This window comes from Rhincodon typus, chromosome 27 (genome assembly GCF_021869965.1).
Source record: "Rhincodon typus isolate 14 chromosome 27, sRhiTyp1.1, whole genome shotgun sequence".
In the NCBI taxonomy this organism is placed as follows: Eukaryota; Metazoa; Chordata; class Chondrichthyes; order Orectolobiformes; family Rhincodontidae; genus Rhincodon; species Rhincodon typus.
Genome location: NC_063358.1, coordinates 24,586,703 through 24,610,637, shown reverse-complemented (window position 1 = coordinate 24,610,637; position 23,935 = coordinate 24,586,703). Strand labels below are relative to the sequence as shown.

The window sequence follows — 23,935 nt, the reverse complement described above, 5'->3', positions numbered from 1 at the left end:
TGTTTCTTTCATTTGAAAACCTAATATTTCATATCAGTCAAAATGAGTCATTAATCAGTTCTAGATTAGAAACTCAGGTAACAATAAGATGCAGAATAAAGCTTTGACTTCTCTGGCACCACATTCCTTCTAGATTTTTAAAACTGTCATATTATACATCACACAGACACTGAAACACTCATTAATGCGTGTCCTCTTTCCCAATGCCCTTTACCAGTCAAACTTCCACTAATATATATGTCAACTCATCAGGAGCTCTATCATCTTCACCCTACCATGTACAAAACTTTGTTCACTTATCACTTGTCCTTTACTCACCCCAACTGATTTCTTTAGTCAATAAATTGACATCAAAATCCCGTTTTAGTTCATAAATCGTTCCTCAACATCTACCAAGGAAAGAATTCCGTTCAGATCTGCTTCTTCCATTGGAATTTATTGTGTTCACCCTTCTCACTGCTCTATAAATGGTGGTAGAAGCTCAATCATATCAAGAAACACCCCCTAAATAATTCACCTTGTTAATTTCTCATCTCCTGCAAAATATTTTTTCTCATTACCTCTCAACCAATTGTTCTCTTGCGCCTGATTCTCAAATGTGTAGTCATTTGGGAACTTTTCTAATGTTAAAGGTATTACATAAATCTTAGCTGTAATTACTCTCATTATGAAATCATAATCAGTTTTGTATGATGATAGATTGCGACTGCTGCAGATTTTGCATAAGACTCTGGTAACTGATAGGAGACTTTTATCCCATCAGTCTGAGGTGGTTTTAACTCCGGTATTAGGGTTGAAAGACCAAAGTCCAAGATGCTGCACAAACCTAAAGTTGTCAATTAAGACAACAAAATATACTCAAACCTGCACACGTTGTTTGCTTGGCAAAACCGAACTAGAGAATCAAGAAATATTGGGACTTGTCTTAACATTAATGTATTGAAATAAACTTTTATTGAAGAGGACAGTAACACTGAACAAGAGAGTTACATTAAAAAATTACAATAGATTTAGTCAAATAACCTATAGGATTTTGTTACAGATTTTTTTGCGACACTGTAGATTTGATTTTACTATATATTAAGACTGGGAAACATACCACTGGCTGACAGTGTAGGACAACCCATAAGAGGTTGCCAGGATCATGTACTGTTAGTATGTAACTGATGGGAAATGCTCTGGGTACACCATTTTACTGATTTGTGAATTGGAGGGAGATAATACATTGAAAGTGTAAACATTTTTAGTAACAAACGATGATTTGCAGCAAAAATCAAAATTAAATAAAATCATAATCTCTCTTTTGGAGCCTATTCCAAGAATATTTTGAATTTAGAAATGTATAATGCCATGACTTTAAAACAAAAATCTAGTTTTCAAATTTAATAAAGAATTAAATAAACCTGTGATATCTGGCTGAGTAATGTTCAGAGGTTTCATAGTGAACACTTTGAAACTGTATAATAATATTGTTGGATCGCAGGTTTTATCAGCTGAGAAAATACATTATTTTAAGAGACAAATCCAACGTGGTCCCCAAATACTTTGAGAAGTTTCAATCAGCAATTATACAAGTGATGTTATCATGTACAACAAAACTTCTCTACAGAATCACATGATCAATTGCTTTGCATGTTACTATACAACATTTTAAGTTTTGGAATTTTAATTGAATTCTTCATATGTAAAGAAAATTTAATTCCCAAAATGTATATGGAGGAAAAACATATTTTGAAAATATCCTGGAAGAGATTGCTAGGATTTGTAAAGGAAAACTGTTTGCCCAGTTCCACAAAATTCTGGATCAAATATCTAGGGACTATAAAATCCAAGTTAATTGGCAAATATATTTGCACTTTAACAAAAGAAGTCAAGTTCCTTTCTTTGTTACAAGAATGGACCAAGCAAGAAATTCTTAGAAATTATGAACACATTTACAAAAACATGTTATACAAATATTAACCCTCTTGAGGACTACAGTAACAATTATGCACCAAATGCAAGATTACAATCTATTTTATTCACAGGATACTTTGAATTTAAAAACTGTTCTTGAGGCTCTGTGCGTTTCTCAATTAATGTGCGTCACTTGTCAGATAGTGAAAACAAGTTTGAAGGCATTATATATTGATGCATATTTAGAAAACTGTAAAGCACATTTAGGTTGATGAATTTTTAAAATACAATGCTTATTATGGTCTGCCTGGGTGAAAACAAGTAATCATTTGCTAGAGTTTGATAACCTATTGAAGTTCAACTGCCACAAAAACACAGCCGCAGTTTCAACAATGCAATTACAGAGGATGATTCAATAACATCGCAGTGATGCCAAAGGTTAATGGGTACTCAAGACACAACACTGAACATTATAAATAAAGAGAGTAACTGCAAACAAAAGACAAAGCAAATCTTATTTGATACTCAAGAGGGTTAATACAGAAATGATCTCCTGGGAAGTCAGCATTGAACAAGTTAGATATTTCTGACTTAAATATGTAAAAGGTATATAAACAGGAAATGCAGGGATCCCAGTTTAACTTGGGTAATCAATGGGATATTCATTATATTCTTTCTTTCCCAGAGAGCTGTTTCAGGTGACATTAACAGCCAGATTATTACAATTGTGTGTGATGGGTCCCAGTGACATATGTATTTGATGCAGCTGTCACTGCTTGTTCATAACACAGGCAGAAATGTAGACATAGAACCAGCATTACATTGATTAAAAAGTTTATTTTTATTATATGGAAACCTGCACCGATGCAATTAAGATTCATTACAACGCCAATGGCATGGCACAGAAGCACTTTGATCCTGTAACATACCGTACTATGGACTGGTAAAACATAAATGGCTTGCCATTCCCCACATGGTAAATTCTCAAACTCAGCCATGCAGTCAGGGAAGCATTCAGTCAAGGTCAGGCACTTTTCCAGAGGGAGGGAAAATTCAGCTGGCAAGTCACCCACAACAGCTGCTCTCCAAACATCTGGATCAAGAATGACCAGAGATCTAGAAAGCATTCTGCAGGTAATTTTTTGGTTAGGGAATGGTGTATGGTGAAAGGAGCCGTAAAAGTGGGAATTCCAAACTTTCACACAAGAATTGTTACATTGCCAGAGAACTGAATATGATGTTGTAAAGAAAATGATATTTGATGGCAGTGAAATAAGTTATCCAGTGGATTAAATCACCACTTTGACATTTAAAGCAACAGAAATGAATACTGTCATTTGATTCTCTCCCACATAGCTCAGTATGGTTTTCTCAATTCCCATTACAGACCATTGCCTTCACTGCTGACCTATCATATTGTTGCCAATTTCAGGTAAAACCAAAAAAAAATTTGCAGTTTTAGTAACTTGGACCAAAGCTGAACTTTTACAGATGCCACAGGTCAATTTCAATTTAATTATAAAAATTAGAACAAATGTCACACGGCATGAAGCTCAACTGAGGTCACTTTGGAAATTTATGGATTGTTATTTGGCCACTTGAGTGTGAGAGTGTTTAACAAAAGAAACAATCCAATGGGTTTAATTTAACATATACAAAAAAAAATCAGTGGCCTTCATTATCCTGACTTACAACACAGGATACACCCTGCAATGAATTCCACAACTGCCTGCACAGACTATCGCTGTAGGATTTCAGTTAAAAACTAGTTTTTGGTGGCTGCAAAATCTTTGCTATCCCGTAGATACGCTAATGCCACGATAACACTTAAAGGAATTCATTAAAAAAAAAGCACATGTAGATTAGTATTAATGGACTAAAGAACCAATGTTTTTCACCTCTAATTTAAGATTTCATCTTTTGCAAGATTTACTTGCAAAGTTCTTGTAATTCTTTAATGAAGGCCAGTGATCTATTCTAAGCAACCTCAACAGTAATAGGTAGAACATCCAAAAACATTTATGATAATTTCAAATTCACACTCATCTCCTCTGAAGAAAAAGGCAACAAGCGATAGCAGAGGCCCTCCCTCTAAATGTATAATTGCAACACTAATGCATATGTTACACTGCAGTATGCTAAACATTAGTAATAAATAAGAGTTAACTCTCAGAAATAACCACAAAATAAAGGCTCATTTTTTCCATTAAAAATCCAATTCGATAACTGCTATTAAGACAATTTTTAAACATGTTAAAGTGTACTGTCAAGCATGTGCAGCAGATATAATGTAACCAAAAGCAGTATTTTTTATGCAGCATATGAAGGTTACTGAGGTGCAGTGTTTTTTAATCCCAAGCTTCCTTAAAACAGAACGCTCACCATACACAACCACCAACCACTACAAGTTTTCATCCTTCATATGAGAAGGAAAACTCCAAGAGTTCTCCTTGAGCCTGACACAAATGTTACTGTGCCAGGCTAACAGGAGGTATGCTTGCTGTGAGAGGAGACATAGTTAGTAACATTTCTTTTTCTTTTGCCTTCTCTTCCAGCCCAGGATATGATTCTTTTTTAACATAAATTCATCAACTTCACATGCATTCAGTTTAAGTTTAAGCTTCAGGTAGCGCTGGAACGCAAACTGCCGACCATAGTCATGAATAGTGTTTCTAATAGATTAAAAAAAAATCAAATAAATTCCTCTTCATAAAATTCTCATTCAACAAAACATTTTACTCTATGCAGTACAAGCAACATACAATGAAAACATTCTCGTGACCAGTTCTATATGATTTACTTTTCCACATTTAATTTTGTCACTATTTCTATAATTTACATTCTCACAAGTTTAACATCATCTTCTTCTCCATGAAGTAAATAAGTGGGTCCAGTTATAAGCTAATAAGAATGCAGATGGAAAATGAGTACTTTAATGATTATATTACTGTCCCATCCAACTTCTTTTTACTATTGGTAATAGTTAAAGGTTTAGAATGGATGTCAAGGCATTGGAGAAGATGCAGCTTAGGTTTACGAGGATAAAGAAAATCAATTGTGGGGAAGAAAATTGAAGCTGGAATTGTCCTCCTTGCAGAAAAGGTTAAGGAGATATTTAACGGTGTTTTATAAAACCATGAGGCATCTGGATAGAGTGGATTGGAAAGATCTACTTCTGTTAACAGACAGGTCAATAATAAGGAGGACAGAGATATACGCAATTGGTAGAAGAATTAAAGGAGGTTGAGGAGTCATTATTTTCTATTTAGAAGGCGGTAAAAGTTTGGAACTCTGCCTGAAGGGGTAGAGGTAGAAATCCTCATTGTATTCAAGAAGCATTTAGATATGCTCTTGAGGCACCATAACCCACAGGTTATGTGGACCAGAAGTTAGAAGATGGAACAAGACTAAATGTGTCTTTTTACAACCAGCGTGGACACAACTGGCTATAAGAGGCTACATGGCCTCTTTCTGTGCTGTACACCTTCTCACATTTCTACTTTATAGAATATTCAAAATTATGAAAAGGTTTGTTTTCTGTGGATCAAGAACCTGAGGCTGTCGTAAATTAACTATAAGAATGAGAGGGGAACAATAAATACTTCATTCAGAAATTATGTTATCTGAAACCGTTGAGAAGGTAAATTCCATAGGAACTTTCAAAGGGCAATTGACACACTTGAAGAGGACTAGTTTACAAGGTTTTGTGGAAAAAGATGTGGTGTGGAATAAATTAGACAACTATTCCAAAGAGCCTATTCAGACAATGGGGCAAATAGCCTAATTGTGTGCTATATAATTCTATGATACTATTGATATAATTGATTACTTGCTTATTTTAAGATTATTTTACTTACTCTAGAATACATTTAAAAAAGGGGTCAATCCACCCAAAATATGATCAAACCATCAGAAATCTAATAGACTCAATATGCTAATACAAAATATCATTTCAAAAATATTTTTAAAGCATAATTCCAAGAACATACTGAAACATTGAGCTGTGAAAATCTAGATAGTGAAACCAGTTTGAAAAGTTGAAGTTTCAACTTTGTTATTCATATCAATCAGATTAGTTATTTGGAATTCATTAGGGAAAGAAATGTTACCCAATTACTGCTTCTGCCTCCTTGGAGTGAAGAGTAAATGACAGTTTACTTCGTAAGGATTATCACAAACAGTACAATCCAATTGGAACAAACTGTAGAAAACAATTAAGACATTGAAATTTTTTTTTTCCAGTGTTCTACCCTTCTCTTTGTAAAAGAATTGATTCTTGAGCCATGTCCAATAAGGCAAGGTACATGAGTGGACCTGGAGACAAAATGATAGCAAACTGTTCATTCATTGAGAATGCTGCAGCAAAGCAGATTCAGTCCTCATCTATATTTACACATTTGCACCCACAGCAGAGATAGCAGATCACTGTGACCCGAAGCAGTAACCCTGCCAAATTCTCCCCTCTCTAATCCACAATTCCAGAGTAACAATTGTAGTAATCTCCTCAACTCCCGTCCCCCATTTTATGCCAGCTGATCATCAACAACAAACAAGTAAGGCTTTTGCTGTTGTGGATTGCTTAGCTGCTCACGTTACTACAGGAGCAATGCAAGATTTGTTGATTTAATAAAAGCAAGACCATCTTCAGATGATAGCAGTTCTCTTACTGTTATGTCAGTGTTAGAAAGAAACACAGTTAACTTATATTTAAGATGGAAACCTTTGAATGTACTGCCCACAAATAAACACATTCTCTAGTTCACTGGCTCTGCCAGATTGGTTCCTTTGAATTAGAATTAAATAGAATGCAAAAAAAATATGTAATCCTCAGTGAATGAATACTCCTTACCTGAAATTCTGGCTCTACTAGTAAGCACATTTAAGTATGTTCGTTAAGAGGGTTTTTTCACGTTATTGCATCAAATTATAAACAGCTCCTTTGTTTAAACAAAAAATACAATCTGAGTTCTTCAGAATAGATGTAGAATGTGATGAGAACCAAAATGTATATATATGTTTACATGTAAATACATGTTCACCATTTCAGAAACTGGAAAACTGCCTTGCAGAGATTCATTTGCTTACTGAAAATATCATCATCTCTAACTTGTGGAGATAAGAAGATATAGGCCCAATAATAGGAGCACCACAGAGTGCAGTTGGCCAACTATAAAGTTTTTGTCATAGTTACAAACAAATTAGAATTAATATACTGCATGCACTCTGTTATCACACTTCAAAACACACATTAGGCCTGTATCACTCATCTCTCCTACTAGACATGAAGTTTCTAATGGAAGGAGTTGAGCAGAACGTTGACATATAAACATTTACAAAACAGGAAAATATTCTCAACTTGGAGATAGAGTTGAAAGAAACGTTGTCAATTCACAACAATCATAGCTCCTATTCTGTATCATTTTCTGGTTAGGTTGTGTATTGAGAGTGTTCTTCAAAGCTTTTCGTATTATCGTCCCCATCTTGGTCCTGACTTAGTAGAAACTGCCATTAAATACATCAGCTACAGGATACTGTCATATTCTTGGCATTATATAAAACTGTTTCAGCCACATAATGAACAAAAAAAAATTTCTACAGCACCAGCTTCTGTAAAGGCACTTTCTAAGGACTGATCTTCAAAAAAATAATTAAAATGGATCAGCGTAAATGCTGAAGCCACCCCTTTCCTATAGCAATAGACCAGTACAAATGCCACATCTGCATTCCAAGTCCGTGCCCATACCAAAACATTAATGGCACAGATACTAGACCTGTACAGCATAGGTATTCAGTAAAATCAATTCCAGCACTTATTACATATGTAGTGGTAGATATTGCATCGAGTGGTACTAGACTGGTATTGAGAGAGATCATTCCAGTACACTAAAATAGATGCTATGCTTGTAAAAGGCCCAGCATTACTACAAATACTAAGAGGTACCAAGATAGATACAGCATGTATTGCCAACTTTCCAGAACCTGTACCTGATTGTTACAATTGTAATGTGGTGACATTAATACAGGCAGGCAGTCAGGTTTTCACGTGCACTAATTCTTTTGTTTTGTGGTGTCTCCCAGTACAGGTTAACAATAAACCAGTACTAAAATTTAAACCAGTAGGTAATATTCTGAAAAAAAAAAAAAAATCACAATAAGGGGCTTGGTAAAAGCTGGCCTGATTCAATTTTTATACTGGTCAATCACTACATTCTTTCCTTCACTCTTGTAAGTAGGAACTGTGAGAATCTCTTCAATTCCTAGTGCAGTTATTGTCTGATACTGATTAACAAATAGCAGCTATCGGTCTCACTGCCCTCCCAACACTGGTACATAATGACATTAGTCTGCAAATGCAATTGGCACTTTATGCAGGCATTCACAAACTTAGCTGATGGGTATGGTACAGGGACACATGCCCCTCCTCACAGAAAACCTCGAATTTACAGATTGACATTAATGAAATATCTGACTGATAAATATGCAGTACAAGGAAGCATTCTGTTTTAAATGCTATCAGTTTGTAAAATTGCAAGAGCAGCATTCCATGTACACCATTATTGTACATTGTCTAAAGTAAACAGTGGTGATTTGAATTGTGATTCAGATTCGGCATCGGCTCAATTAAATTAGATCCACAGAGACCAAATGGAACATGACAAAGGCACCAAGTATTAAAGTCCTGGTGTGGCTTGACTGCAGAACTCTCCTCCCCTTCAGATATAGCTCATAGGGAGCTAGTGAGTTAATTTGAAATATGTTGCATGCAGCCACTGCATATATATGATTAGCTCTAGTAAATGTCATTAAATCTTAGAATTGCTGAGCTACTTTTGGGGGAGTAGAGGTGGGGGTGGGGGATAGTCCTACAGGATTTTTTTTTACAAAAACTAAATGATTTAAAGTGACATACAATTACGCATTTTGGTGGTGGCGAAAAAAGAACAGAACAGATGTGTAATGATCATGAATTCAGATAAGCTGAGGTATGAGCACTGTTTCTTTATTATTAAGCAGTTTAGATCAGAACAAGGAATACATTGATAAGCTGGGGAAAGCAAAGTATTCTTTTGCAGTCAGATCACTTGAAAATAAAGTATATTTTTGCAAGAGTGAGAATCAGAACAATTTTTAAAAAACGTTTGATCAGAATGATAAATGGGTGAAAGGATGTAGTAATTACTTACGCCAGATAGATTTAAACAGCGAGATGCCAGTTAGTTTGGAGTGCTTTGGTAAAATTTGGTAGATTATGTGTTCATCCAAAAGTCTATTTCTAACTGAATCTCCACATTGTGGAACAAGCTCTTGTGATTGTTTATCTATGTCAAGTTGGACATAGTATACATTCATTCTCTTGGGACAACTGTACACAATTTGCCAATATCGTCATCATTTAAAATTTTATTTTCCCTTTGTTTGTGATGGATTTAGTTAGTAATCCAAACAGCCCCTCGATCCCTGCAAAGGGTAATATATAGTTCTCAAACAAGCCTGCATTGGGTTGTTTCTTTTGGTATTTTCTCTTGATTTTCCGGCACTGATTATTCGTCCACCTGAACAATCTTTTCAGGGATGATGTAATCAAAGATGGTCAATACTTTATAAGCTGAGAAGTTACAATGAATATGACACTACTCCTACTCCTATTTCATCTACAGACTTTGAATTATCTGATTGCCTTTGTGGTTTTTCAGCTGTTCAGTGAAGGATTTGAAAGTGATGCGAAATCTGTAGCAGCATGCTGACAGGATCTATACATTTTGCAAGAATCACTTTAATAGTCGTAGCCATAATTCTGGTTTGGGCCAAAATGTTACCTCATAAAAAACAATATTTTTCAAAATACAAATATGATCAACAAAATTGATTCTAAAGAAAAAATATGTCCACAAAGGTGGCCTCTGCAAAAGATGCTTCCAGAGTAAAGATTCCCCTCAAATAGGTACTCTCCTGACTAAAATCATATAGCCCTTGACATGATCTGGGGAATCCAGGAAGAGATGGTTAGTTATTTGCGAAACAGAGTTCTCTGAGCAACATTTCCTGATCAGCTTTGTGAAGCTTAATAAAAACAGCCAACAGTATCTAGATTTAAAAAAAAATGATATCAAAGGAGATATTTTGATGCTTTTAAAAGATCTTTCAGGCTATAATGTACATCAAGAACAATAACAGATCTGCAAATGAAAGAAAATACCAAGAAAAAACAGATTCCTGTGATTTTACATTGTATTAATCCTATCTCAGTGAGACTGGTGGTGAAATCAACCCCATTGACTGTTTTTAAAAAACCCAGTATTTGAAAAGTAGATTTACTTAAAATTTCTCAAGCAAACCACTGTCTAATTCACTGCAAGAAGCCAATCAAAACTTTGCTTTTTTTATATATACTATGTCCTGCGCTCTATGGATCACTTCTGTAAAGTTGAGAATGGAAGTCGGATTTAAAAAGAAAATATTCATTGTAATTCACCTTCCCCAATTAATAAAACTTAAGACTTTCTTATTAACTTAATTTGATTTAATCTGACTCTATTTCATCACTTTTGAGGGGCTGAAGGAAGAGAGATAAACCTGATAGACTTTTCATATTTTATTACTGCAATTGTGCCTGAAGAATCAGTTATGACAAAATAGGCACTACATTCCTTTTTAAAGCTGGAATATCCATTGCAAGTTTGCATGCCAGAGTTCATAGAATATCAGCCCTTATGTTCGAGGCAAGTGTGTAATAAATTGAGAAAGATTTGAGTTTGCTTTATAATCAAATGACAATAAGCCTGCTTTTTGTGGAAGGGGAGGAAAATTCTGCAGTTTCTTCTTGGTTTCCACAATATTCTAGTTACTTTTGAATTCTGTAAAAGTACATTTTTTTTTCATGTGGAGGAGAGGCTGTTTTGTAGGGCTGGGACTCAAGCAATGCCCATCCATCAAGAAGGCTGCAGCATTTTGTATATTGCGGTTCGAGCCAGTGCAATGACAACCATTGGATAAAATATGCAGTTCATGAGGTTTTACAAAGTGCAAACAACATCATGAGATTTGTATCAATGAAACAAGTCAAACTTTTATGAAAAAATTCCAAATAAAAAACTTGGTATATTATCTTAAAATGGAATGACTGAAATAAAACAGAAAAATATTTGAAAAAAATTCACATTTCAGTGATTAGATGTGTAAATTAAATAAAGTCCCAATAAACTAACATTAAAACATCCCAGCCCTACTTTTTTTTGCATTCAACTTTTTTTTTCTTATTAAAACTGATAAGGTTCTGAAGTGCGGAGGTGTCCAATCTCCCACGGTTATAGTGGTACAACTGCTGCTCCGTTACAGCATAGGACACGGGCTTTCTTACCAACCGCTTATTGCACTAACGGTAGCAATGTTCTGTCAGTATACAACACGGTTACATTCCAGAACTAAATAAGATTGATGCTACTATACTTTAATGTAAATTCATATTAAATTAAGCATTTTTTTTCTAATAAATATAAGGACGCTAAAACAAAAAAGTCACATTTAGTTGTGAGCTAGCAAGTAAACAATAAAAGAAACAGCAAAAGTTTCTACATTAAACAGAGCCCCCAAATCTTGGAATTTTCAAAAGTTTCTCTCTCATCATCATTGCTCAAGCACATCCGAGTCCTAGATTTTATCTTCTATATGTAAAATTCCACTGCTCTGGTTATGAAGCTGAGCCACAACTACTAGCTATACTCAACAGTCAGTTGACTTATTTGATAACTCAACCAGTAAATGGAATTTGAACAGTGGCACAGTGGAGGTGGGACTTCTTGAATCTCAAGAAGAACTGGTAGAGTATATTTTCAAACATGTCTTTTTCACCTACAGCAACCTCCCCACCCTCACAAAGTTGAGGACTAAAGTGAATGGCTGGATATCTGACCTAATCAGTGACTACTTTTGAGATCCAAGGTTTGTGGAACATTTTTTTGTCCATTTTTGTGTTGCTTGATAAAGATGAGTTTTGTGCTGCCAAACACTGAGGTAAAGGCAAAAAGGAAACTATACTGACAAAGGAAAAAGGAAAGACACAGACATGAGGTCTGACGGAGCACACGCACACACACATACACACACACACACAGAGCAGTTGGCTGGTTTCGTATTGCATAATAGTGCTATGATCTTCGTAGGTAAACAATCCCTTTCCGCCAGTTTATTGAAACTATTGTCTCCGCACAGTGAAAGTTACAGTATGGCTGGAGACATTGCCCGTAAACTGACCCCACTGGAAATGTAGGCTGAAATCTTCGGTTCTTTCTGGAGAGAAATTCCCAAACTCAAGCGAAGTACATTGTGCGTAAGGTGTCCTGGTGGATCTGCACAGCCTTGGCAAGAGCCTGCGGGTCACGTCCGTTACTCTGTCCAGAAATGTGACTGCCTTCAGCGCTGTGAATATTGGAGAAAGATAATCAAAACTGGACAAACTCCTACTTGAATATCTTTATTTTTCTGGATATACATTAACAAAAAACATAATAAACTAATATAATCATGTCTACATAGAATACAATTACTGCCTCCAAGTCTACTTATAGAAGTTATACTGCAATAGGTGTTATAGACCTGGACATTGTTGACATTTATTACATTGCAAGAAAATTAAGAAAGAGATTAATTTTATCCACAGAGCTTTGTGTAATTGCTATGTCTGGATAAACAAAGTGTTGCTTCATTTGATGGAAGTTTTGGCAGTCATTGAAATTCACACAAAAGTTATACAATATTTAGCTGAACCCAGCTCTCATAAACATCAAAAGGTTTTCTGTTGCTTCTGGAAAGCTAAAATTACACTAACGAAAAGAAAACAAACTGCAAACATCCATGTGCAGGGAACAAGTAACTACATCAAGTAACAAAAGAGTATTGAAAACTCAAGTGTCTATCATACGCCTCCAATTTGCTAATTTTATTCTTTGAATATGGAGAATAACTTTAAACTCAATATTTTAATGATTTCCTGTTTGATAATCAGTGTCCACAGGTTTATTATTAGTAACAAAAATTTAAGCTATACGGTGAAAAACAAAATCACTCTTTGCCCATCTTCTCCAACATCACTATCTCCATCACATTGGTCCAGTTTCTTTCACCCCAGCGCCAAACTTGTTTCAACTGAGTGCCAGTCTGTCTTAGCTTACTTCAGCATTGTATTGTAAGCAGTCAAAAATAATGTTTGAAATTCTGAAATTAATTATTCTTCCAGCTGAAGAACGAACAGCCTAAATTTGACATTCAAGCAAAACTTTTGGCGATTTTAACTTATGCAAGTTCCATACCTGTGAATCCCAAATCACTGCTAACGATATTGTCTATTGCTTGCTTCATCAACTTGAGAAAACCTGACATGTAAAGACCATGGACACAACACAGAATATGCATTTAACAATGACAACATATCGTCTTTCTTACCTGTCATGCTCTTTGTCCACCAGGTGGTACCTTGCTCTAAATGCCACTAGATGTGCATAATAGGCTGGTGCTGGGATAGAGACTGAGCGTGTGCAGCGCACATAAGTGTGACATAGCTGGTAGGTGAGGAGCTGAAGTTCATCCGCAGAGAAGCAGTTGTCATCCCACAAAACATGGTAATGAGAGGGGCGACTCGTACCCTGAAACAAATAATAATCTTGGCAAATTTTTAAAATCCCGTTATCCTCTTACAAATATACTTACTTCCTCTAGACAGTCTCCTTTACTAGGCATGCTAGAGTGGTCCAAGCTGAATATGGGTAAAACTTTAAAAGACATTATATATACTGAATCTACGTTCACTGATCAGTGTACAGGTTGTTATTTCTATATTTCCATGGATGATAAGATTGGCTTTATCAGAAAACTTGTAAAAAGGGCCTGAGCCATTTGTTCACTGTATAAACTTGAGTGAAAATAGGGTGCAAAACCACTCTATGTGATAACTGTTACTCTGATCACCCTGTATACTGCGGATATTCATGGAAGACCTTAACGCGGTCACTTTTAGTCAAAAAAGTGCCCAATCTACCTGAGGCTAAGGGTAAGGTATCCTAAATAAAAATTGCTGACTTAAGATGGCTATGGTGGTCACCGAGCCAGGATGAGCCAACCATTAATAAACAAGGATCAGTTTAAGCTAAAATTAACAAAAATGGTAAGCGCGCTCTCTTTTCCCTGTTTCTGTCAGCTTCTTGAAGACAGTGCCTGGTGAAAACCAAATTGATGAAACATTTATTCACAAAAAATTCATTCACAAATTTCACTACTGCTGAAGTTATGAGACAAGAATTAAACAATTGTTGTCTCAGGTTAAACCCAACACTTCAAAACAGTAAGGACATTTCTTCATCTTCCTTTTGTCCTGGACACTGCCTCCCCTTTGGCAAATTGTATCTATGTTTGTGTGTATGTTAGATGTCATATTTTAATACTTTTCTTGGGGTAAGTAATAAAATTCCTCTTTCTTTCATGTAAGCAAATTTTGTAACTGGGTCTTTCATTTCAATCTAGTAAACTACGTTTTTAGCTGAAGTGTGATAAATTTACTTGCTAAAAAGAATTAAAAATCTATGTTGCAATTAACCAAGGAGGTTAAAAAGACAGGAGCTGATTTAACCTTGCTCACTTGATCGTAAGAAAACTCAATCAAATTAATTAATGATGTGCCTTCAACAAATTAGCACTGGCTGTTTTTAATTAATCCACTTTGTCAAAATGATTGTAATCATTTATGAAATTCACCTGTCTGGATTTAAAGAACAAAGCACAATGAATATAGCACTATACTGAAGAGCACGAAAGTTCATCTGGCTTATCTAGTGATTGTTTGGTCATTTAGCATGTTGGTATTTGCAGGACCACGCTGTGAGCAAATTCGTTGCTGACAGCGTTTCCTCTCAGCTGCTGTTCTGAGTTTCTGTACATGGCAATCGGTGTGTCAATGCTGATCACAGTTTTGACATCTAGGACTGGAAGTCGCTACTGCACATGGACCTCAGGAGGTTCACAAGGAAGAAAAAAATTTAGAGGGAATGCTGATTGTTGCATTTCCTTACAACAATGACTACACTCCAAAAGTATTTAATTGGCTACAAAGTCCATTGTGATGTCATGAGGTAATGAAAGGTCACATAAATAAAACTGATTCTTTCCTTGGTAAAAGGCAATCCATAATATTGTTTAGGTACAATCTCTTTAGGCTTCAGTACATTACACAGACAAAATTAAAGCTATGAGAGCTTACTCAAAAGGAGAAAAATGCCCCTTTTTGCAACAACTGCGTTTTTTTAAAATGGCAGCCAGCAGGATGTGCTTGCTGTCTGCTCTAAACTCCAGTTATTTACTCATCTTCCCTCTTAACAGAACTGGTACTTGTAAACATGGGAAAAATCCAGAAAAATATTTTCACACATTTCTCTGCTTTATCCTCCAGGAATAAAAATATTGTGCTATCAAACTTTCATTTCATACCTGTATTCCAGCATGGCTGCAGAGATAAAAATCAAATTCATATGGGTGGGTGATATCTGTGTCTACAGTTGTTCCTGCTGGAATATTTCCACTTCTTCCAACCTTTCAGACAGAGGGAATAAAAAAAAATCTCATCTTAAACATTACGTACGATTTCACATTTAGTTCTCATTAAGAAAAATGACTGAGTTTAATGGCTATTTGAAGATTTAACTCATGTTATAAAACTCCCCAAGCCAGATGGATCAGGTGAGAGATTCTCATCCTAATTCTTACCCTCTCATTCTTATCAGCGCAGAACAATCGAGTGTGATGACGTTTCTGCACAACAATGTATGTGATGCCAGGCTGATAGTCCTTTTCCAGGCTGATGCAGGCTTCTCGAATTGCCAATAGCTCACAATACAATACCTACAGCATAAAAGCAAATGGAAGTATGATAGGTGGGAAATGCCAATTAAGTGGCTCCATAAAGTTGAAGGATTCAGCTACACCCAAGATTACATCATGGGCTGGATTTTAATCTAGAGCTATGTTCTGTAAGAGTTATGGGGACAGGGTAGGATAAGAGCATCGGAAGGCAGGAAAATCTGCAAGATTAATTTAATATTTTTCCTGTGGATTTTCCATCCATATTTAGCATGATTTACAAAATGGAGACTATTTAGATTAGGAAAATGTATTGGAAAATATAGATTGTTGAGTAGGAATAGCAATGAGGCCATCCCATGGTGGTTAAGAGGTGTCTTGATTTTGAGGAAGGGACCCCATGGGAGGTTCATGTCCTGGGAGATTTCTATAGCAGGAGTGAGGGGTAGCTAAATTGGGAGATTAGGAGTTACTGGTTAGTCTGTCTGCAGGCTTTACCATTGTGTTTCTTGCCGACAGGCAGCTCTGTAAAGGGACTGCCTCATGGATTCAACTACTTTCCGCCCCTCTGAGCTGTTGAGTGCCATTAAAATTAGAATGATTGTTAAAAATGAAGGCAAGTAATATATTTAAGTCGTCAACCCATTTCCTGTGAGCAGTGCCTGTCCCTTGTCCACCCTCCATCAAAACCAAATGGAAGCAGATTTTGCACTTGTTCCAGACATTGTGTGTTTTCAGAGTTCAAATTTATGCCCATGGGAGGAAAATATTGCATTTAATAGTAAACTGGCAAAGTGAAGCATTCAGTACAACTTTGTTATCACACGGTACTTTCATACTTATGTTGGTTTCAGCACAGAGATTTCCACACAGAGTGAGAGAAATGTAGCAGAGTTTGTCCTGAATTGGTTATAACAAATTTATAAAGATAATTGCAAAATATGTTTGTCATACCAGCTTTAATTAGAAACTTGCATTGATTAGCTTTGAGCACAGAATACAACTGATATGATAGTTACGTTGAACTACACTTACCTGACGGAATTGCCCCTCAGAAACACCGTCTCGGTAGAATATAATTCGAGTGGGCTTGAAGCGGGTTGATTTGTAAAACTGGATGAGAAGTTCTCGAACCATTGAAGCTAGGTCTTGAATGATCTCCTGTCGAGGTCTCTGAACACGCACAGTGGCACAATAACGACTAGGATGGGCGTCCATACTGCCCACAACCTTGAAAAAGCAATCAGACAATTGTACTCAGACTGATTAATGCACTGATAACTCGCTTTATGAATGATGTGAGGGGGTTTGAAAATGAAAAGATCCTGATGACCCAAATTTGCATATATAGGAATGTGGGCAACACAATCAAATAGGTCAAACATTAAGCTGCCTTCATACTGAAGCACAACAGTCAGCGACAAGTGAATTTTTCCCTTCGTCAATAGTAAAATTGACATGTTATGTGACTGTGACAAAGGTAAACATTCCATCCTTGTCATTCTTGACCTGTTTGCAATCTTTAAGGTGATTGCCAAAAACTCTGCTCTGTGAATCCAGTGGGTGGGACTGCTCTCACCTGGCTCTATTCTAATCCATCTAATTAGAACCAGAGAATCATTTGTTTGATTGATTGATTTTATTGTCATGTGTACCAAAATAGAGTGAAAAGCTTTGTTTACAAGCAGTACAGGCAGATCACAGCAAGCAAAGGATGTACAGATGTCAAAAAGACTTAAGAGGCATACAGGTTACATTGTTTGAGGCTCGAGTCCATTCAACAGTCTGATAACGGCCAGAAAGAAGCTGTTCCTGAACCTGTTCATGCGTGTGTCCAAGCTTCTGTATCTTCTCCCTGACGGAAGAGATTATAGGAGGTCATTATGGGGTGCGATGGGTCTTTGACGATGTTGGTCGCCTTTCTGTGGCAGCGAGCCGTGTAAGTAGAGTCCATGGATGGAAGGTTGGCTTCCGTGATGGTCTGGGCTGTGCACACAACCTTCTGTATTTTCTTACGGTCCTGGGTACAGCAGTTGCCATACCAGGCCATTACACACCCAGACAGCATGCTTTCAATGATGCATCTGTAGAAGTTGGTGAGATCGTTATGGAGATTTCAAATTTCCTGAGCCGCCTGAGGAACAGGAGGCATTGCTGTGCCCTCTTGATTGTCACATCTACTTGGGAAGTGCAGGACAGGTCGTCGGTTATTGTCACTCTGAGGAACTTGATGCTCTTCACCCTCTCAATCTCAGTTTCGTTGATGTAGATGAGGGTGTGTTCTCCTCCCTTCTTTCTGAAGTCGATGATCAGTTCTTTAGTTTTGCCAATGTTGAGACACAGATTGTTTTCATTGCACCATGTCACCAAGCCCTCTATCTCCCTTCTGTATTTTGACTCATCGTTAGATATCAGGCCCACTACATCGATGTTGTCAGCGAACTTGTAGATGGCGTTTGTTTGGAATTTGGCAACACAGTCGTACATGTACACGGAGGTACACGGAGTGCAGTAGGAGGCTGAGGACGCATCCTTGGGGGGCTCCAGTGTTGAGAGTTATTATGGAGGAGGTGCAGTTACCTATCCTCACTGATTGCGGCCTACAGGTCAGAAAGCTGAGGATCTATTTGCAGAGGGCGGGGTTCAGAGCAAGGTCACGGAGTTTTGAGATCAGTCTGGAGAGGATAATGGTATTGAAGGTGGAGCTGTAGTCAATGAACAGGAGTCTGACGTAGGTGTCTTTGTTGTCCAGATGTTCCAGGGATGAGTGCAGGACTAGGGATATGGCATCCTCTGTGGATCTGTTACATTGGTAAGCAAACTGTAGGGGATTGAGGCAGTTTGGGAGACTAGAATTGATGTGGGCCATGAGCAGCCTCTTGAAGCACTTCATGATTATTGAAGTCAGAGCTATTCAGCAGTAGTCATTAAGGTACACTGCATGTGTTTTCTTGGGTACGGGGATGATGGTAGTCTTCTTGAAGCAGGTCGAGACTTCGGCTTGTAGGAGGGAGAGGCTGAAGATGTCGGTGAATACCTCCGCCAACTGATCCACACAGGATCTGAGTGCTTGGCCGGGGACACCGTTGGGGCCCGTCGCTTTCTTTGGGTTCACTGTCAGGAAGACCGATCTGACTTCTGAAGCGGTGACAGAGGGAACAGGTGAGTCTGGGGCTGTCAGAGCAGGCATTGCCACACTGGTAGTATTCTGCTCAAACTTAGCATTGAAAGCATCGAGTGTGTCAGGGAGGGATGTGTCATTGTCCGCTGTCTTACACTGTTTCATTGTGATGGCTTCTCTCCCTGTGCCTGCTCTTGTTGCCTTTGTTATAGACCTCTATCCTGGACAAACAAATTGTGAAATCCAGCTGGAGTACATCATGCCTGAAGCTGACATATTTTTCTATTTATACCAAGCTCAACCCCCCCCACCCAACCCTTACCCCTACCCACCCTGGTAATGTAAGGTGGGCTACAGATAACGCAATGTGGAGCTGGAGGAACACAGCAGGCCAGGCAGCATCACAGGAGCAAGAAAACTGACGTTTCGGGTCAGGACCCTGTAAAAGGGCCCTGACCCAAAATGTCAACTTTCCTGCTCCTCTGATGCTGCCTGGCCTGCTGTGTTCCTCCAGCTCCAAATTGCGTTATCTCTGACTCCAGCATCTGCAGTTCTTACTATCTCAATGTAAGGTTGGCTGTCTTGATTTAGCATGCCCATCAAATAGTTGATCAAATTCAAAAATATACCTGGAAAATTCATGATCTAAGTGGAAGAGAGCTCAGCATGTTCCTTCGTCCACATTCAATATTAACAGTACACAATGCAGAAGTCAAGACTTGCATACATTGCACATTTTCCCCCTCCCTCCCTCCTCTACCACTGTCCATTTGAGAACATATATTCTTGTCAAAAATATATGAACACTTACAGCAGCAATTGAGGGTTTCTTGCCATCTCCAGCTGGTGGGTGTGTGACATCAGCCCCCAAAAAAATCACAGGCTGCTGGAATACGGATGGTCTACAGACATTAAATGAAGAAATAAACAATTATTGAGTAGCTTGTTCAAAACAGGAACAGATTTAATGCAAATATAGGTGCTTTTTGTTTCTTGTGAAATTAACTTGGAATAAATTGCAGAGCATGAACTGAATATAAATTTGATTATTTGCAAATGACTTAAAATCTTTTGGCTAAATAATTTTTAATCCAAACAACTATCTTTATTACAAATAAATAAATTTTGTCTTGTATATTTAAAGTATAACCTTTAGAAAACAATTATTTTTGTCGGTGCCAATTTCATGCTAATGTGACTGAAGTTGGTAAGTATAAACTGGTTTAAAACCTCATTATGTGCTACTGTTGTCACAATTAGATTATAGACAATATATGAAACAATGCAAGCATTTGACACAAACGCTAACTGCATAATAGTGAAAGGTCTACCAACAAACCATCAATAGCAACATCGAATGTCTTCCTTTCCATCAAAACTTATCGTTTCATGCATCATCGGGAGCGCCAACTTCATCTTTGATTTGATTAGATTTGATTTATTATTGTCACATGTACTGAGGTACAGTACAAAGTATTGTATATAAGTACATCAGGGTAATAGAACAGAATGCAGAATATAGTCATTCAGCTACAGAGAAGGTGCAGAGAAAGATCAACTCTAATATAGGAGAGGTCTGTTCACAAATCTGTTAACAGCGGGGAAAATGCAGTTCTTGAATCTGTTGGTGCGTATTTTCAAATTTTTATATCTTCTGACTGATGGAAGAGGGTGGAAGAGAATATAACCAGATGGGAGGAGTCTTTGACTATGTTGGCTGATTTTCTGAAGCAGCAGTAAGTGTAGACATAGTCAATGGAAGGAAGGCTTGTTTTTGTGATGTGTAAACTACTTTCTGTGATTTTTTGCAGTCTTGGGCATGCCATGACAAGTTGTGATGCATCCAGATAGAATGCTTTTTATAGCACATCTATAAAGATTGGTAAGAGTCATCATGGACATGCCAAATTTTCTTAGCCTTCTGAGGAAGTAGAGGCATTGGTGTGCTTTCTTGACTTTGGCACTGACGTGCATGGACCAGGAAGGATTATTGGTGACATTTACTCCTAGAAACTTGAAGCTTTCGACCACTTCCACTTCAGCACCATTGATACAGACAAGGGCATGTCCTCCACTCTGCTTCCTGATGTTGACAACCAGCTCCTTCATTTTATTGACATTGAGGGAGAGAGTGTTGTCTTTACACCATACCACTAAGCTCTCTTCTTCCTGTACCCTGTATCGTTGTTGTTTGAGATCTGACCCACTCCTCCCCTTTCTTACTGACATTTGGCTCTGCTTGCTGGTAAGTGTCAATAGAAATAGCCACCTTAACTAGAAAGCTTCAATTCAAAAATAAACTGGGGTGAATTTTAATGTCATTAAGTATTTAATTGACTTTGTTATTCCTGTTTTCTGTGCAAACAATCACTGATCTGCCTGTTGCTTTCATTCATGTGATTAAGGACTTTAGAACTTTCAGTTCAGCAATACAGAAGATTTCAAGAGCCCCTTACATCTAGCAAGGCTATTTCAAATTTCCTTCTTATGCCTCTTGACTATTGGATTTTACCAATATAACATTTATATCTTGCGCTATTTCTTCCTCTTATGTACGTTTGTAAACAAATTCAGGGTTTTCCAGGTATGAATTTGCTGTTACACGGACACAAGATAGTCAATATGCATTGCCATGAGCCTGAATCAGTTCTCATCTGTTGAGAGCAAGGATTACTGAATATCAATATGACACAGGATCTTAAGATTTTTCTTGGTCCTAGCTGGGGACACCCAGCTAATTGCCTTCTGTTTGGAGATTAGCATAGTGTGCACAACAGAAAATCCTTCTAGGTCTGTTTGCTTCATTCATTGACTTACCAAGTTTTAAAACAAAAAGGAGCCACATTCACCTTATGGCTGTACACCCACCGTACCTATTTCAGTCTTGGAGAAACATGGTCATTGCTTTGCAAAGATAACTGCATGTTCATACTGAGATCCACCAAAATGAGTTATACTTTAAACCTAAATTAAAACAAGCTTCTGCCACATTACCTGAATGAGAATTCACAAACCCCTAGCTTTTGCAGATGAACACCAGTGAACATCTTGTCAAAAAGTCAAAGCCTTCACCTATACTGCCAGGGAAACTGCTAACTTCACATAGGCAAAAACAATCAATAAATCAAAAAGGTACTTTTGTTAGCAATTTAGGATAACATTTATAATTATTTTTAATACTGGTCATAAACCTATGAGGTCATCCAAAACTTTGCCAGTTGTGTCATAAGAACTCACAACAAGTTTTGCTTCCCCATAACCCATGTCCTTGCTTACTTACATCAGCTCCCAAATGAATCATGTCATAATGTTGAAATTTTCATCCCACTTTTCAAATTCCTTCATGTTGAGTGGTGAGAACATCTGTAATCTTGTCCAGCCTCAGAGCCATCCAGGATACTCGTGCTAATCTAATTCTGGCCTCTGGCACGTGCTTGATTTCAGTTGCTTCATCATTGGTGGCTGTTCTTACAGTTACCTAGTCCCTAGGGTCTGGAGTATTTCTCCACCTTCACCTCATTTTCTTCTTTTAAGATTGTCCTTAAAGCTTATTTCTTTGATGAAGCTATGGTTATCTGACTCAATATGTCTATTGCTATATTTTGTTTTATAATATTTCTGTAAAGCATCTTGGAGGACACAAAACAAGGAAACAAACTTACCGCTGATGTGGCACCAGAATGTTGTTAATACCGCCTAGTTTCACATTAATCTTCAGGCAGAGGTTCGATAACGTCTGTGGAGATGTTTTAACAACATTCTTCACTTGAACACACTGAGTAGCCATTCCCAGCAGAGTATCTCCCACACGTTTTACCTCAGCTAGAAGAAAGGTGAATGCATCATAAGATTTTTTTCTTGGTGATTTTCAAGCCCAAACAAGTCTGTTGTGATTCCCCAATGAAGGCAATTAGACTGACAGAGTCAGGCTACCCACATTGCTATCTTGAGGATCTGCTCAATTGGTCTTCTGGGTGATTAAGAATTTGCAGTGTGTGTCAGCATAGATGGAGACTCACTCCTAGCACTTCACAGCCCAGATGTGAGTGTTCCTGCACTTCCACAAACCACTAGTGCTCCTGGCTGAAATAACTTTGTAATCACCCAAATTCATTTATATAGACATGTCCTGGTACCATTTCTACTAAATACTAGACAATACATAAAAAGCACCCTGTTTGCTTAGAAACACCTACTGGTAAACAAAGTCTTCTTAATATACAACAGTAAAGTAAAAAGTGGGAGAAATTAAACTTTTGAGTTAAGGCACCTGACTAAAACATTGGAAAGAAATTCCAACCATAATAATGCTGCTGCTGTTGCAATGCAACATTAATACATTGCTTCAAGATAATAAAATGGCATCGAAATATGCTCCTTTACTTGTGCTGTTGCAATACCCTGAAGCACCACTGGCTGCATTCAGTCACGCTCGGAGTAAGTCTTGTGAACAGTTCTTGTTAAAATTATCAGCCAGTTGGTGAAGGAAGAGACCAGAAGTAAATCTTCACTCAGTTTTAGATTCACAAATTGAAATATTAAAAACATATAGCTCTTAACTCTACAACAGAACACCAGTGTCAGTTAGCATCTCTTCATATTCTTCAGAGTAAGAAAAAACAAATTAACAAAGCAACCACTGAATCATCCCTTATAGGGGCATTGTAACTAAAATGAAAATATTAAACGAAATGGGGAGTGATAATTCATTGCAACTCCTGCAGTGCTCACTAATTGCAAGGACATTATCGACACTGCACTCTCCCTCTTCAAGGACATTCAAGTTCACACATAACCACTAAGGAGAGGCAGACAGCCAGGTCGTATGATCCTCTTAACTGCTCACTGCCTAGACCTGTTAATAGGCACTTTGATCAGGCGCAGGAACAGACCATCAAGGCAGTCCTTCAATTTGCTACATTTGTCTGTACCAGATCGAGTGCCTTTTTGTATTTGATTATGATCTTATTCGCTTGATATATGCCTTCTTCCCTGAGGAATAGTAGGAAAGTGTTTGTAGGATTATTAAGCAATTTAGTTAATGACTTAAACCAAATTATAAACACACTTTCTATA

General features: G+C 37.4%; 1 protein-coding gene across 4 annotated transcripts in view; it reads right to left on the bottom strand.

Annotated features, from left to right (window-relative positions):
- Positions 1-23,935, bottom strand: part of ago3b (argonaute RISC catalytic component 3b) — a 91,565-nt gene that overhangs the window by 2,162 nt on the left and 65,468 nt on the right. The window contains exons 13-20 of one of the 4 annotated variants that reach the window (XM_048612839.1): positions 22,522-22,681; positions 19,671-19,761; positions 16,774-16,968; positions 15,646-15,780; positions 15,370-15,471; positions 13,336-13,535; positions 7,882-12,312; positions 926-6,210 (exon numbers count right to left, since the gene is read on the bottom strand). In XM_048612839.1, coding sequence (XP_048468796.1) covers positions 12,204-12,312; positions 13,336-13,535; positions 15,370-15,471; positions 15,646-15,780; positions 16,774-16,968; positions 19,671-19,761; positions 22,522-22,681 — 992 coding nt within the window. In that variant the 3' untranslated portion in view covers positions 926-6,210; positions 7,882-12,203. Of the gene's footprint in view, positions 1-925; positions 12,313-13,335; positions 13,536-15,369; positions 15,472-15,645; positions 15,781-16,773; positions 16,969-19,670; positions 19,762-22,521; positions 22,682-23,935 lie in introns of those variants that run through there. The other 3 variants (XM_048612841.1, XM_048612838.1, XM_048612840.1) reach the window with 3 other exon arrangements.